The sequence below is a fragment of the Perca fluviatilis genome, chromosome 16 (genome assembly GCF_010015445.1).
Source record: "Perca fluviatilis chromosome 16, GENO_Pfluv_1.0, whole genome shotgun sequence".
NCBI classification, from domain to species: Eukaryota; Metazoa; Chordata; class Actinopteri; order Perciformes; family Percidae; genus Perca; species Perca fluviatilis.
This window is the reverse complement of record NC_053127.1, coordinates 14,550,465-14,567,748: the sequence shown is the minus strand read 5'-3', so window position 1 is coordinate 14,567,748 and position 17,284 is coordinate 14,550,465. Positions and strand designations below refer to the sequence as shown.

The following is a 17,284-nucleotide window of genomic DNA, read 5'->3' as shown; positions in this document are numbered from 1 at the left end:
ACTGATGTCATGTCATGTCACATCATGCCAGCATTTATTCTCAGCCTGCCGGTAATGAGCAATCATTACACCCTCTAATGGATGTGATTTCATACTGTTGCACTACTTCCTGTTTGATTTTTTTCAAGCAGAAACAAACTTAATGGGTCCTTTTTTTTAAATGCTGAGTTAGCATTTAAGCATGTAGCTGCAGCTCAGTTCAGCCATCTGGCTCGAGACAGCTGATGCTGCATGGTTGCTGTGAAGGCGTGCAGACCTGCTCTGTTGTGTCTTGTAAATTTCACTCAACACATTAGTGTCATATCCAGCACTGACAGTTACTATGTGCCAAAACTAAAACATCAGTGGTCAATGAATGCCAGCGTCCGACACACACAAGCCATGTTGACATGCACGTTACTTCACACACGGGCCTCAGTTACAAATGTTGTGTTAGTAAGGTAACCAGCACAGGGCAGCGGGGTTACGGGGGGGCTGGTTTCATATAGACCATAATGCCGGGTTCACATTTTGACCCTGGAGATGGTTTTTACACCAACAGCTGTCTGCTCAGTTATTAGTTTTAACCTCTCTGTCATCACATACTCATGGGTGGCACCGGGCGTTGAGAAGTTGCCTCAGTCAGCAGGAAATTGAGTTAATAAGTCCTGTGATATATGTTGGGATTGCATGTAGGGCCAGCAGTAGCTGGTACGTAAAGAGAGTGGGGGTTTTCAATTTGCAAGACTTCAGAAAATCTGGGTCGTTGAAGTGAAAGACTATCCCTGCGTCCGACTCCCTTACCTAATACTATACAACTATACTGCACTGAAAACTTGAACATAATTGTGCACTATTTTCGGTTAAGATAGAGAAATGAATTAACTTAATAATTTTGTACCACTAGTAGGAAAATGTTTCAACGTATCTATTTCTTAATTTACTGTTTTCGGAGATGTCCCTTGAGCTGTCGCATCAATATTATGTTTGCATTATGGCTGTCCTCGACTAAAGAAAGTCTTAGTTGACTAACGCTCGATGATTTTGTCGACTAATCGATTAGTTGATTTAATCGTCAGATCTGTGCACTTTGATTGGTCCTTAAGACTAGAAAAGCGCAGTATAATTGCAGTAAAACTCAGTTTCTCTTACAAAGAATCATGCAGAAGCACCACTTTAAATGTTGTGATTACCATAAATGTGCTCATAAGTTTCTTGGAAATAAATCATTCAGCCTGAGTCTGAGTCATCTTAGTCGACTTAGACCAAAACGACCGAATAGTCGACTAATTGACTTAGAAGGGGCAGCCCTAGTGTGCATTGTGGGAAAATAGTGTCCATTAAAACCACATTCAAAAAAAATCTAGTGACTTCAGTATACTACAGTAATATAATAATATACCAATTGTCCCTTACAGTCACCTTGACATTTAAGACTAACATGTAAAACTGCTGTGCCGGTGAAATTGCAAAATGTTGCTCCACTTTTGGATTTATTTTTAATACTGTAGCTCCTGGTGCATTTGACCCAAAAGTGTATAGAATTTCTGTGATTATAGCATCTTTCAAATTTTCTGAATGCCACTGTATCCTTTTGATACTACACAGCGAGAATTTAGCAATTCTATACATTGTGGCTTCACATTTTATTTAGATAGCGAATGGCATTATGTAATGTAATTATTAACACATCTTGTGGAAGGCGGCACAATATTTCCATTAATGTTGTTAGTAATTAGGTAATGTCTATCAGGAGTGACATACACTGAGCAAGCAGCTGGGGTTTTTGCTCAAGGACCATTAAATAGGACACATTGCTGTTATGGGGATCGGATATGAGATTGGTGCATGCACCAGCCTGCCATATTTTCATCTATAATGTGAATGGATTTAATGACACTTTGAAGTGTGTTGTCTGTTGCATACAGGTGGGTAACTGAGTTTGATGTATTGCTCTGACCTTTATGTCTAATTGAGTTGTTTTACATTATGGTTTGTGCTACTTCATTAAAGAATCTGAATTCCTCTTCCACCCCTGTATTATAAAACATCGCAAAGACAATTTTATTTCCATGTCTTCCAGTCAGTGCACAGCAAAAAAGACATATATCTCTTTTTATGAAAGAAACTTTTCACTCTTTAGTAGCTGTCTACCAGTTTAATGATTCCAATCCTTACTCCTCCTACAAAACCCCAAGCATGTGTTGGAAGAGGGGAGGCATTTGCTTGAGGCGGATGAATATAAGAAAGACCTTGGTTTGTCTTCATTGAATTGGATTACTGCGTTCTGCTGGTGCAGCCTGTTGTTTGGCTGACTGACAACAGGGCTGGTGTACAGACACAGCCGCCACTGTGGGAGAAGATTTATCATGACCTATAAATCTACTGCACTGAGAGGAACATCTTAGACTTTCTGAGCAGCAAAGTAAGAGAAGAGGAGAAGCTGGAGAGGAGAGGAAAAGGAGTGCTTAAATGTAAAGAGGAAGTAGAGGGTCAGAGAACTTGATACAATGGATCAGAAGGCAAAGAGTCTGTAGAAAAAAGGAAGTGTTGTCACTAGGGAAAGTAGGGAAAATCATAGGGGGAGAGAATAGAACTAGATGGTGGATCAAGATGGAATAAGAGCTGGATGGAAAGAATGAAGAGGAGGTCATATATAACAAGGACAGCAGGAGAAGAAGGGACTGGTTGAGGTGAAGCAAGCAAGGAAGGGTAGGGATGAAGGGAGAGGGACTATGAGAGGAGGGGTTTCATTCACCATTTAAATCAATCTTGTATGAGTGCCACCAATTTACTGTATTGAGGTTTGGCTCTAGGTGTAGAACTGTATAGCTTTTATTTTAATGTGTCTGCAAGAATCCGAGTCAATACGTCACATCGCCTCATTTCTGTAACAGCAATCCTGTAAAGTGTGTTCTCACGAGTCCCCTGTAGTTCGAATTTGTTTTCCCATTCTTCATGTGGCCGCCATGACTCAATCATGGCTACCTGATGTGAATGTTCACATGAAAGTTGAAATTGAAGTTGGGCCCATGTTTTTGTTTTTTCTATAACTAGCTTCAGAGTAACATGAAAACGTATGAGTGGGAGATTTGATTTGAGACTCTAAACTAGTTACAGTCATAATACAGTCATAAAATAATCATATTAGGCCAAGGATCCAGGTCAGTGGCTATGTCCGGTGCATTATGTGACCCTGGTTTCACCTCGGTTCAAAATAAGCAAGCAAAGCTCACACATGCTGTACAAATACATTCTTGCTTCATTATAATCCAGATCATTGCTACTGATTTGGTTGGCCCGAACAGGGATTTCTTTTTATAGTGCCTTAATGGACATGCTTATGGGTATAGATTCATTAAGACTTAAGCCTCCGCAATTAACGGCTCTGCTGATCGAACAATGCTTTATGTGGCTGAGAGCATTCATGTTGACGCAGGGAAATGAAGAGGCAGTAGTTGCCAAGGAAAATGATCAAGGGATATGAAGGAGGGAGTTAAGTAGACATGGAAGATGTGAGATGGAAAAAGGGAGGCGATGGAAGGCCATTAAGTAAGAGAGTTATATTTAGAGAGAGAGAGACAGTGACAAATTTTACATTTGCATTCACATGAACTGGGGTAGACCATGGGGTAGATGCTCCATAATCGTGCGCCATCTTGAAATATGTTAGCCAGTAAGGGACATACAGGACATACTGCTCCGCTTTTCGCGTTTTCGCTGTCACATGATAAACTCACAGGTGCTGCTAATGCTGCTAATGGGTATGGTAGCTTCCCGGCAAAAAATCTACCGGGAAATTTCGTAGACGGCGGTGGAGAGATGAATGTTCGGAAATAAGAGGCTGCTGTGGCCCGCCATACAGGTTAGTTTGACCAGCGGGCAGCGGCGGCCGGAGCAGGCGATCAGACTGGCCGGAGCACCTCGAAACACAACCGGCCCACCGGGAAAATTCCCGACTCTCCCGATTGCCACTCCGCCTCATGCACATATTCAAAATCCAAGTTTCAGGAACAGGAGTCCTCTTCTTCGCCCAGAAAAAGAAAAAGGATATTGAAAAAAGCAAAAGACCGGCTTTTTGAAGCGTGAAGGCTACCGTAGCTGTAATACATAATTTCAACTGCGTGGTGCGAGAAAGTTGATTGCGATATATGATCTCAACACTAGATGGGAGAAATTCCTAAACCTTGGACCTTTAAGTACAGGTGCTATGATACGGCTGAGTGCAGACTGCGATATTCCCACTGCTGATGCTATGACTGTTTGAAATGATCATGATGCCAATATTTGTAATGTAGCGAGGAGTTTAACAACTGCTGGAATGGAATGTGAACACTGAGTCGGAGATTCTTCCAGTAACTGTAAAATTGCATGGCTGCTTAATCTGTAACGCTTAATGATTTCGTGTTCACTCAACTGAAAAAGTGTGATCCTTGTGGCAAAAATCTTTTCAGCCCATCTCCTCCTTGGCCTATCTTCATCTTGCTCGGATTACTGCTGCCATTTCACCAGGAGGCATATGCGAGGAATCCTGCTTGCGGCTGGTTTACACTGCTTTTACCGCAAAATAGAGGCGCGCTTCACAGGTGGTTTTTGTACATACCGCGGAATACATAATTAGGCGCACTTTACGCTTCTCCTCCCATCTCTTTATGGGAAACTCCCACTTTCCCCTTCACCCTCACATGACTGCATATGCATGACACGGAAAAGCGCAATTTGCCATTGTCAGTCCACGCGACATGCACGTTGCGAAACAAATACGCCTGAAGTGGGCGCAAAAGCGTTAGTACATCTGACCCTGAGAGTAAGAGAGTAATATTTAGATAAAGAGCGAGGGAGAGAGGGAGACAGTGAGTAAGAGAGTAAAAGGCTAAGCATTACCCGCCATTGACTTTCAGGGCATCTGGACATTGAATCCTGACTGCTGCTGTGGAGTAATGGTCTATTTCTCCGGCTAATGTCTAAAGCAGACACAGCAGATGCTGCATTGAATTTAACATAAGACTAAATTTCAGAGATCAACTATCGAGAGGCTCTTTATTCACAAAGTCCTGCATTGGAGAGAGAGGCAAGGTAACAATAATGTTATCTAGTATTGTTTAAGCTTTGCTGGAGTAATCTGTGTAAGTGTTGTGCTTTGGCACCATGACAAATTAAAAAAATCCAATGAAACTATTCAAAATCTGATTAAATTAAAACAATTCAAAGATTATTAAAATCGCCTAATGAGTTTGGCATGCAAAATTGATAACCAAAAACCTCAATAGTAGCAGAGATGGTACTGGTAGCAATAGCAGTAGTATAATTTAGTAAATGCATAAATACAATAACCAAACATCTTGGAACACAAGACTGAATCTTTTCTCTCTTTTAAGAGGGCCGTTCATCCTACAACGCAATGTTAAAAGATACAGAATCACTGAAAGTAATGAATTTGATTTGATAATTAGGGCCGCTGTCTTATCTTTTTTCAAGTTGTTAGACGTGACATCCATGAGATGATGTGAATTTTTCTGCATATTGATAATCATAAAAATATCTCTTCAGCTCTGCAAACTGATTTGATATTTCCTGGTAGTAATGTGATGATTTGCTCTTTTTAACAGGGAACCCATTGGAAAGAAGAAATCAGGTAAGACGAGGCTTTATTTGTGTATTTGAAATGAATATGGGGTTAAGCGGGCTCAAAAGTTGGTGTTTTTTGTCATTGGAAAAAAGGGGGCAGGGGGGATTAGAATCAGTTTTAATGCTAATAATAATAATAATAATAATATAATAATAATAATAATAATAATAATAACTTTATATACCACCTTTTAAAGACAGGGTTTACAAAGGGCTTTACTGACAAGGCAAAAGCAGGATATCCAGAGGTCAATAAGACAACAGAGAGCTAAACAGTGGGTTCACACAATAGCAAGACAACATTTTGGTAAATAAAAAGAACACAAAAGACTTCTGCAATTCATCTATACTATATAATATGACATTATCGCCATCTAGTGGCCACATAGTTTTACACAGGTTAAAAAAATAATAATAATAAATCCACCAGCCTTTTGTATTTCATGAACAAAGACACATTCTGTCTATACTCAGATATTTTCCTGGAGTTGACTGTTATAGAAACCACCATTGCCATTTTTTGACTGTTTCTTTTTATATTCTCTCTTCTCTCCATTCATCTAATATTCTTGAGTTGCATCCATGTCATCCATTTTTTTTTCAGTTTTCTTTTCCATTCATTTTCCTTTCCATTAGGGATTGTGGAGAGAGCGACTACTTTCCTAAAGCGAGGTAGTAAACACTTGGTCGTGATGCTGTGTGTGTGACCCAGCGGGTTGCTAGTGGCCTGTCCCCCCCCCTCTCCTCCCCTGGCCTGGGCAGGTGGGATGTGGCTCTGTTGAAGGCATGGGGCTTGAATTGTTTCATAAAGGAAGCATACTATATACAGTAGTTGGAGATCTTCAGACCCTGTGTGGCTCATTTATTGGTTGTATTTAAGTATGTTGCATTGGGACACAGTAGAAAAGACTGAAGATAATGGCATTTTAACTGTGCGCCTACATGAGCGGGATTTACCGTGTATTGTTGCAATTCAGCATCAGGCAAAAGTAGGCAGATTGAGGTCATGTGAAATAGTCTTCAGTACAAAGCCCTATAGGCAAAAGTATTGTCACGGAGTTAGATGTAAATAGTTGAAACTAAAGAGCCCTTTTGTGTATTAGGAAAGTTAACCAGTTCTTCAAAAGTTAACCTGAGTAACTTGGGTTAGTTTGTTAGTCCAGCCAATCTTCCAAGTTCAAACTCGCCTCAGTAAACTATCGCATCCATCTAGGGCTGGGTGATATGGAGAAAATCAATTATCACGATATTGTTGACCAAATACCTCGATATCGATACCACAACAATATTGTAGGGTTGACTATTGGTGCTTTCACAAAATATTTACAGAGATTTTTGATAAATAATCATCAGTAATGTGGATATAATGTCTAAGTGGGTAAAGGCAAATAATAGAACAGTTACAACAGTCTGGGTAGTTCAGAAAATGACATCACTTTACTGTAATGCAGCCTTTAAAACCAGGAAAAGACAACACTTATGCCATATCACGATATTACTATATCCAAAATCTAAGACGATATCTAGTCTCATATCACGATATCAATATAATATCGATATATTGCCCAGCTCTACATCCATCTGCTTTTGGCAAGAATTATTTTCATGACTTAAGTGTCATCCCATTTGTGAATTCAAATGCATATATACAGTTTGCTGATATTTGAGCTAACTGTGGTTATTTGCTTAAAATGAAACTCGACCTGAAATTGCAATACTAATCTTAAAATTTCTCAAATTTAAGAAACTGTTGCAGGTGAATTAAAAAATAAATATGGCTGTTTAATTAAACCCATTTGCCTAGCTTGCAGCTGCTCACTGAATGATGTGCATGGAAAGACGAGCTGTGTTTTTTTTTTTTTATGCCGTTTTTTTAAGAACCATACAATTAGAATTTGACCACATCTGTACTTTTTCAGATTTTCTGTCTGCCTGTGTGACACAAACACGTTTGTTTAATATGTGTCCAATTAGCACCTTCAGTGATTTGCATGCTGAGGCAGAGTTTAATGTCCCTTAACCATTCCTGCACTTGCAAAGGCCATTAAAGTTGGCCACACTATGTATCAACCAAAAGGTAATTTGTTTTCATTTCATTTTTACATGTAAAAGTAAATTGCATCTATCAGGGTTGGTTGTGTACACGTTTTTAAAGATCTTAAACCAAGAGAAATGAGCCATAGTGATATAAACTTGTGCTACTGGTTGTATTGTGAGCCGTCACGTGGGGTAAAGTGGATTTTCTCAGGCTTCCTTGTTGCTAACATTGGTGGCAGGTCTAAGTGGTGCTGGTTTGTTTCTGTTTGGAAGTCACAGCCATGTTGATGATTGACTTAACCCTATACACTAAACCCCTACCTTTCACTCCCATTCTTTAAATCTCCCATTATTCCTCTGTCAGTTTCCCTAACGCCATCTCTCCAATCACATCCGCTACCTCCTCTGCTTCATGTCTGGGTGAATCTCCATACTCTAAATAAGCCTCCTCTCACTTAAACCTTTTTATCTCAAAAGCTTTGCACACATTTTGACCTTTGAATTATTCATTGCATTTCATCAAAAATTAGTAGTTCACTTATTATATGCGTTTGGGCTCTTTTGTAAAGACGCTGCTTTTATTGGCTTTTTTCAGTAAAGTTCCTTCAAGTGTGTGTAAAATCTGACATTTTAAAGGTCAGTTTCTCGAATCCACACAGACGCAATCTTGCGATTTCAAGTTCATGGACATTTATTTAATATCACATTAACACATATTAACAAATATCCTCACTGAAAAGCAGAGGGTAATGAGTGGAGGCTTATATTTTATATTATTGAGATTTCATCCTAAGCCTGCTTAACAATGAGCAGAAAGGGGGGGAAAAAGAGCTAAATGAGCCTTTTTGATTCGTTCCTCTTAATAGGGGATTCCACCTCAGCAGACCCTCTCCTCCTCGACCAGTATGTGGCAGTTACAGACTATGAGAAGCAGGAGAGCTCCGAGGTCAGCTTGCATGTGGGTCAGGTGGTGGAAGTCATTGAGAAAAATGAGTCTGGTAAGTTCTTTATATCCAGTTTACTTTTTCATTATTTTCAAAGTCTTTCAGATTGTGCAAAGATTGCTCGAAAAAGATCAAAAGACAGCTTGGGATAGTTTGTACGGTGGAGAGACATCAGTAGCTTCAGTTGACAGATGTGGTGCCCTTGGCTAAGATGCTAAACTCTATGGCGTTGACCGATAAGGAAATTGTAACGTTCCTCAAATTAATACATGAAATGAATTCCATCATGTTTTCCACACAGTCCTCCGTTGTGCGAAATTTGACTGCCACTCTTTAAATTATGCCATCTTGTTGTGCCCTCTTCTTCTGCAATGGTTTAATGGCACCAGACTAGAGAATTAGCACCACCAACTGTTTCTCTATGTGCCCAACATCTAATATTTGCACAACATTAGTGGATGGAAAGGTGATTTGGTAACCATTTTCTTTTGCTGGAAAGTCGTTTAAAAATTTGAGCTACATTTTGATGGAAATTTGACTGTATGTGGGTACAATTTCATTGTTCAGCTTCCCTGTTAAATGCAATATGAAATTGAAATAATACACATTCCTCATGCCTATCAACAATGGATTCTCAATGAACAATGACATACTTAAACCTAATAGAACTCTCTCTAGATATCCATGCATTATGTGTCAATATGTCAATGTGTTTATATTCTTCTCGTTTAGGGTGGTGGTTTGTTAGCTCAGACGATGCCCAGGGCTGGGTCCCTGCCACCTGCCTTGAAGCACAGGATGACCCTGATGACTTCAGTCTTCCAGGGGAAGAAGGTACATAAAGCTTTCTATCTTGAGTGTTGTTTCAGATTTCCCTAAAGGAAAATTTTAAATGCAAAGAGGCAATTTGGCATTTACGGATGCCAAAAAAAAAAAAAGTAGAGTTAAAAGAATGACACTGTAATGATACAGGAGCCCTATGAAGTAAGAAGGGTACCCAGCCTATATGCAAATTACAGACCATATTTCAAGTCTTGGCAAGCCTAAGAAGTATATGGTTTAACAGTGGACATTGAGCTGGCTGCCCTGTCTTTTTTTGGGCAGTTCACCCCTCCGAGCCGTGGAAGTAGAGATTCATTGACATTATCACAGACATATAGAAAGATAATACAAACAGAAGCAAATAAATGACCAATTAAACATGTACATAATAAAGCATGGTCAAGTTGTCCCTATGCTAGTCAGCATCAGGTCTGCAGGTCTTCCATGAGAAAGATTTAATTACATATTCCCAAGACAATGCTCAGGGCCAACATCACCCCACAGATCATAATTAACCGTGAACTATAGTGTCTATAACCTACTATTAAAAGAATGAGTTATAAATTTAGCTGCCCTCTGTGGCAGTTGCATGGTACAGTAGTATCAACAACATCCTGTTAATGTCAGCACATGGGGTTTAAGACTGGAATGGGGATCCAAATGGAAATAAATATTCCATCTAGCATGGATTGAATCTGTTACACTATGATTTAAAAAAAAAAAAAAGCATAAACGTGCACAGACGTTGAGGGATTATTTGTCAGCAAATAGGTAAAACAGTATCAGACCTACCAGGAGTAGAGCTTTGATTTGTGCTAGGCCTACCAATACTGAAAATGCTTTCATTTAGGATCGGCACATGTAATATTCTCTTCCTATTTTGCCCCACTTACTGTGCTGGGATGTCAGTGCCTCGGAGATTCTGGTCACTGCCAAGGCACGTGAGTCGTCGCAGAACTTTAGGGGATCTATTCAGCACAGGTTTTGGGCAAGGTGGAGCGCACGCCTTTCTTCTCCCCCTATTCTATTTGTGTGTGTGCACATGCATACACAAATGTGTGCATGTGTGTTTGTCCATGCGTATGCATGACATGTTTGTTGCATGAGAGATCCAAGCATGTGAATTAAGTCCTTGCATGAGAAGTGGATTGTGTATATATATATATATATTTTTTTTTATCTGATATAAATTTAAAAAAAAAACAATAAGAATGGTAGAAATGGCTGCCTTTCTAGTACAGTAACACGTTTGTCCTGTTTGTGGTCAACATTTGTGGAGGATGTATGTGTGTTTTGTGTGTTTCACATGTGTGTATCTCACATCTTCTCACTCCACAAGATGCTGCTCAAGCCTTGCTCCGTACAAATCAGTTAGCTAATGTGTAAAACCAGTGCACTTATGTACCCATAACATTATATCCTGAATTACATAGGGAGAGTTGTGTGACGGAGAAAGGATTTTGAACCTTTTCATTAAAAGGCTGCAGATATTTTCACTGCATAGCAATAAACAAGTTTAAGCGATTTCATAAATGCAAACACTACGCTACACACAGTTAGTTTATTTGTGTTCCCCTATTTGTGAACCAGTAAACAGTAAACTTCAAAACAGACAATTTGTTCTTATATTTAACAATATTGTCTTTTTATGACGCCAGAGGAGAAGTATTCAGTGATTTACCCGTACTCGGCCAGGGACCAGGATGAGATCGACCTGGAGAGAGGCATGATTGTTGAGGTGATTCAGAAGAACCTGGAGGGCTGGTGGAAGATCAGGTAATAATATCAATGACATTTACTCTGGAAGAGTAAAAAAATCTGTATTTACTAAAGAGACAAGTAAATGTGTTTAAAAAAAACAAAACATAAATTGACATCAGATTCTATTTAATAATGAGACTCATGTCATTGTACGGACTCTGTGTTTTCCAGCGTTCTCACCTGAAGCCACTGATTGTACATTTCTTCTCCACTCAGGTACCAGGGGCGTGAGGGCTGGGCCCCAGCCTCCTACCTGAAGAAGACTGACATCCAAGGCCAGAAGCAGTCAACGGGCGCTGCTGCTCATGCCAGCACCAATGACCTAGATGGGTTTTCTAAACAGAACCAGCAAAACAATGCAGCCAAAGAGAACCGAGACAACGGCCAAAAAGAAAACCGACTCTCGTTTTTTTCTGACAAAAGTAGTAAGTGAATTCCAAGTCTTTTAACAGTCAAAAAATGTACATAATGCCAATCTACTCAACACGCTCTAAAAGTAAATAATTGGAATTGTGGATGTAGTGATAAAGCCTCTATCATTTGATAATGTAGTGATTTGTGTTAGGCTACAGTCTAATTGCCCAGCCATAGTCAGCTGAGTCAGTCTACACCAAATCCAAATGAAAACCTGCGTGAAATGAATAAACAAAAATAATAAAATTAAATTAAAAAATATGTCTAAGATGTTACAACTGCTTTGCAAATGTACAACTCAGCAAAAATGATTGATTTCTTAATGTCTTTCCACTCCACAGAAGTGGGAGCAAGACACAGACCTCCTCCACGCAGAGATCTGACCCTTGTAAGAGATCCAGTTCAAATCTCTGTTTGACACAGTGGGGATTCCTATTGTAATGGAGAATAGCTTAGTTTTTCTTAACAAAAGGTTTTTAATCGAGTTAATCTTTTATGTGTGTGTCTCACATTCCACAGCCACGTGGTACAAACCTACCCAAGCCACCCATTCCTCCTCAGGTTGAGGAAGAGTTCTACACCATAGCAGACTTCCAGACCATCATCCCTGATGGTATTAGCTTCCAAGCCGGAGTCAAAGTTGAGGTGGGTCAGGCACATCCTAAAGTTGTATTAAGATAGGTAATAATATAGTGAAACATTTGACACGTTTTGTCTTTTCATTTATTTCCGTCATAAATTTTAAAATGATATAGTAAAATAAAATGACTCCTTTTTTACCTACCAGGTGATTGAGAAGAATAATGGTGGTTGGTGGTACATCCAGATAGATGACAAAGAGGGCTGGGCCCCTGCCACCTATATTGACAAGTACAAGAAGACCAGTAATGCCGTGCGACCTAATTTCCTTGCACCTCTGCCCAATGAGATGGAGAAGCTGAGACTGGAAGATGGTGGTTCTTCAAATGTCTCAGGCGCAGATGACAGCTGGTCCAAGCCTTTACCAGATGAGCCAACCACAGCCCCTGACTCCATTGCTCGGCCCAAGCTGAGAGATTGGAAGTCCAGTGCCAGCAAGGGGGCCCTTCCCTTCAGTGGACCTTTACCTCCAGCCCCAGCCACCCCTCCAGTCGAAGAGAAACCAGCTCTGCCACCTCGAAGGGAGTCCATTAATAAGAGCTTTGAATTGGAAGTATCAGAAAAACCAAGGGCTGATCATTCCAAACCTTTGCCTCCAAAACCCCCGGCTCCTGGGGTCATCATGCCGTTGGTTCCACCAAAAGCAGCCCCATTCAAACAGGACAAACCACCAGAGCCCAAGAAGGAAGATAAGAGCAAAGCTCTTCACCTTAGGAACGAGATGGGTCTTGAATGTGGCCACAAGATCTCTGCCAAAGAGGTGAAGAAGTTTAATCTGAAACCTGTACCCAAACAGCCACCAAAACCCAAATCAGAAGTGCAGGAGGAGAAACCGGAGGCAGCTGGCCCAGCTGTGTTTATGAAGCCTAAGCCAGTGCTCCGACCTAAACCTGTTCCTGCTGCCAAGCCAGATCCTCCGGCAGAGAACAAACTAGACATCACCAACCTGAGAAGCAAGCTGAGGCCGTCAAAACCTGCGGATCCCGGCTCTGCATCAGCTGAGGTGAGCCATCAGAATGACACCTCGGCAGCAGTAAATAGTTCCTGTCCCAGTCTACCTCCTAGCTCTCCCCCCATCCATATCCCTACTCTCAACAATGGTAAGCACTGCGACGAGCCAAAACTCCCCCCAAAACACATTAATGGTCATAGCCAGGAGAGCTCATCACCCCCTGCAAAACCAGCAGTGCCTCCCCACAAGGAACCCCCACAGAGACCCCCCACCATGGCTCCAAGGAGACCTCCTCCTCCAAAGAAGACCGACCCATCCAGCCCCACTGAGCTCAAACCTCCACCTGTTCTCAGAGAAATCCAGGACATTCCCAAGAGCCCCCCAACCCAACTCAGCAGACCCCCTCCCCCTAAACCCAAAGGGTTTGTTCAGGCACCTCCAAACAAAGAGAAAGAAGAGCCCAAAGTTAATAAAGTCCCGGTTCCTCCCAAGCCCCAGTTGAAGAGTGAGAAGCCCGGCCCGCCCAAGGACAAGCTTCCACCTTTACTCATGGAGCCCAGTAAGGATGAGCTGTATCTAGCTGTGGCGGACTTTGAAGGGGATGACCAAACATCCAGCTTTAAGGTGGGCACGGTGTTTGAGGTGATGGAAAAAAACAGCAGCGGCTGGTGGTTCTGTAAGAAGGCAGGACAAGAAGTTGAGAGCTGGATCCCCTCAAATTACCTGAGCAAGAAACCTTAGTGTGAATGTGCTCTCAGTGCCGTCGCCATATGAATAAAGAAACTAGTAATGTAATGAAAGTAATGATTTAAATGAGCAAAACATATGTACTTTGTAGCTAATTAGCATTTTTTTTGTTTATTTATAGGTACCTTTTTTTTTTTTTTTTTTAAGTGACACATTTTTGTTATGTTGCATAATATGTTCTACCTAAACTGAACCAGCAATAACACATGACCTTGTTGGGTCTTGTGATGTTTACGTTTTTGTCTTTTTCTCTTAATTTTACATGAAAGAAGTTCTTTGCTTTCATTGCCATATGTTACAGTAGTTGCAGCCTGTGTCAGTCCTGCCATTACTTGGGGTAGACGCTAGAACAGTAGTAAATGTATCTCCACCCATGCCTTCTATGATATGGTGCCTCTATATTATATGCAAAGTGCTTCAGTGATTAATATACTGTATGCAACTGTAGACATAGTACTTGTTGGAACCTTAAAAAAAAAACGTTGACTAAAAATCAAAACTCAACATTAAAGGAGAAAACACTTGATGTTCAAATCCAACAGTAGACAAAGTCTGCACATTAACTCACCAGGGGAGTTCAATGTCTACATCTGGGCTTTTAAGTGCTATTAGAAATTACTAAAACAGAGTTCTTTGCCAAGTAGAAGTGCTGTTTGTTATACGGGAAACATGCAAATTCGTCTTTGTGCTCTTGTAATGCTTTTCTTCGTCGACTGCATAATTATTGTTGCAGTGACTTGTAACAGATGTGCACATTTTCAGTCATTTTATATTAAATAATTTGAAGGTTTGCGCACGCTGAAGGAAGTAAAAGAATGCCACAGTGCTTTTAATTTCTTAGTTTCATTATCTATGATTTTTTTTTTTTTTATACTCACTGTAACAACTATCCACCAATGTAAAGATGAGGCTAGAACATCGAAACTGACAAGTTGAAAAGAAGCTCTCTGTCAAAGTATTTTTAACATAATCTTGTTATCTCACACCCTAAAATAAGAAGTGTGTAATGTGACTTGCAGAGCACATCTGCATATCTGTACCAGATGTCTGACCTAAGAAATTGGTAATCTACAGTGAATTGTGCAATGATTTACAGTATTGGAAGTGTACAGTCTGTTCTTAACCAAGGTTTGGTGCTCAAATAACAGCAAAGTATGACCATTGTATAAACATAATCTTTGACATTAATGCTTGACTGGTTTCAAGCATGGTCAGTATAGCTAATTATTTTTTATTGTACAGAAATGAGAGGCATATCTTAGCTGTTGTCACTTTTTCTTTGATGGTCCATCTGTCAGGTATTTTACTCTGTGCTGATAATAGGGATTAGAGGGAGTAAGGCTGGTTGATTTATGGGATTATCTAGAGAAAATACAGAGGGTTGCTGTTTTTGTTATGTTTTTCTGTCAAAAGATAACAAAAAAGTCCCTTAAGAAAAGTATTTAAAACAAGTGGCTGCTAATTTCACGCCAAGCGGTCCACAAATTATTGTCTGCTATACATTTGTCATTGAAGTGTTAGGTTTACTTAATAAATAAGCAAAGTTAGAATAAAAAATGGTGTGTGGTTCTCTAAACAATCCGACAAGGCTACAAGCTAACACTGCTTCTAGTCGCTACAATATTATTCCACCTTCCACCCATGTTTTATAGAAAAAAAGACGGTATGTTACCAACTAGAAAGAAGAAATTGTATTGTTGGGGTTTATTTTATGAGGACAAAAGGCAGGAAGGTACAGTACAGTGTAAGGCAAATGTATGGGTTGATGGTGTCATCATTTCAGTATTGTAATCTTATTTACTTTTTTGCTATGTATTTTTCATTACATTGAATCTCCTTTTACTTAAGTCAATAAAAGTTTCTGATTTTTCAGTTCAGCTGTCATACTCTGTCTGAATTGGTATTTCAAAGATCCCTGGACAAATGTTCACTGCTGTAATGTTTTGGGGTTATTTATCTATTACTGTTTTTTGAAGAAGTGAAAAGCTGGTTAAATATTGTTTATTGTTGCATTAATCAATATTGTTATATTAAAAGGTACCTTGTAGAGTTTTTGACCACTAGTAGCACTATAGAGCTACTTACCTGGCCAGTGCCTTTGAGATGTGAATCTTATTTTAACTATACCACAAGTTTTTATGACATTTTTATGGCATACTATTATCTGTCTTTTTGGAATTTTTCATTACAAATATACTACTATACTTGTTTATGATTTTTCTCATGACTTTTTTATTGGCATACTATACTATGTCATTTTATAACTTACTATACTTTGACTTTTTATGATTTTTTTTTTTATAGCGTACTATACTATGACTATTTTGACATACTATACTATTTTCGACATACTAGGTCTTTTTTCAACATACCATGGCTTTTTAATGGCTCTTTCAACATACCATGCTAGAACCTTATTGTGTATGTAGTCTTTGGTGACACAGTGGCTTGGTGGTAGCACTGCTCCAACAGGCAAGTACTGCAGACTCTGACCCACGTTAGATTCCCAGTCCTGATTGGCCCTATTCATGATGTTTTTTTATACTATACAATATATACATATACTATGACTATTTTTGACGTACTATGCTATGACTTTTTCATTATACTACATACTATGACTTTTTTTTATCATTTATTTCGACATACTGTGACTTTTCTAATGGCTTTTTCCGACATACTATGCCTTACTCTTTTCAACATATGTTTTTGGTAGCTCAGTAGCTCGGTGGTTAACACTGTGCCAACAAGTAAGTATGCACTGTAGACTCTGACCCAAGTTCAATTCTCAGTCAAAGTTGGTCCTTTTTTTTCAACATATAACACTATGAGTTTTTTTGACATACAGTATACCATGACTTTTTATCACTTTTTTCAAAATACTACATACTATGAGTTTTTTTATCACTTTTTTCGACATACTATACCATCACTTTGGTATCACATTTTTCAACATACTATTCTATGACTATTTTTGACATACTATACTATGACTTTTTTGATAAACTACCATACTATGCCTTTTTATCACTTTTTTCGACATATTATACAATGATTTTTTTAAATAATTTTTTCAATATATATACTATGCAATACCTGTTTGGTAGCTTAGATGGTAGTGTGAATGCCCATATGTTAAGGTTCATTCCCCATTGCAGAGGTCCAGGGTTCAGCTCTGACCTGCAGCAGTTCACTGTTTTTTCGACATACTATATATGACCTTTTTTATCACTTTTTAATATTATACTATGACTATTTTTGACCTACTATACTATGACTTTTTCAATAAACTACATACTATAACTTTTTATGACTTTTTTCAACATACTATACTATGGTTTATTCAACATACTATGCTTTG

At 39.3% G+C, this 17,284-nt stretch overlaps 1 protein-coding gene across 5 annotated transcripts in view; it reads left to right on the top strand.

Moving 5' to 3' along the window:
• The window catches only part of sh3pxd2b (SH3 and PX domains 2B), a 43,203-nt gene extending 27,403 nt beyond the window's left edge, over positions 1 to 15,800 (top strand). Inside the window, exons 6-15 of one of the 5 annotated variants that reach the window (XM_039777306.1) lie at positions 5,589 to 5,614; positions 6,244 to 6,279; positions 8,511 to 8,642; positions 9,321 to 9,422; positions 10,320 to 10,403; positions 11,069 to 11,186; positions 11,388 to 11,596; positions 11,927 to 11,973; positions 12,105 to 12,230; positions 12,373 to 15,800. In XM_039777306.1, coding sequence (XP_039633240.1) covers positions 5,589 to 5,614; positions 6,244 to 6,279; positions 8,511 to 8,642; positions 9,321 to 9,422; positions 10,320 to 10,403; positions 11,069 to 11,186; positions 11,388 to 11,596; positions 11,927 to 11,973; positions 12,105 to 12,230; positions 12,373 to 13,917 — 2,425 coding nt within the window. In that variant the 3' untranslated portion in view covers positions 13,918 to 15,800. Of the gene's footprint in view, positions 1 to 5,588; positions 5,615 to 6,243; positions 6,280 to 8,510; positions 8,643 to 9,320; positions 9,423 to 10,305; positions 10,404 to 11,068; positions 11,187 to 11,387; positions 11,597 to 11,926; positions 11,974 to 12,104; positions 12,231 to 12,372 lie in introns of all 5 variants that reach the window. The other 4 variants (XM_039777308.1, XM_039777307.1, XM_039777309.1 and 1 more) reach the window with 4 other exon arrangements.
• The last annotated feature ends 1,484 nt before the right edge of the window (positions 15,801 to 17,284 follow it).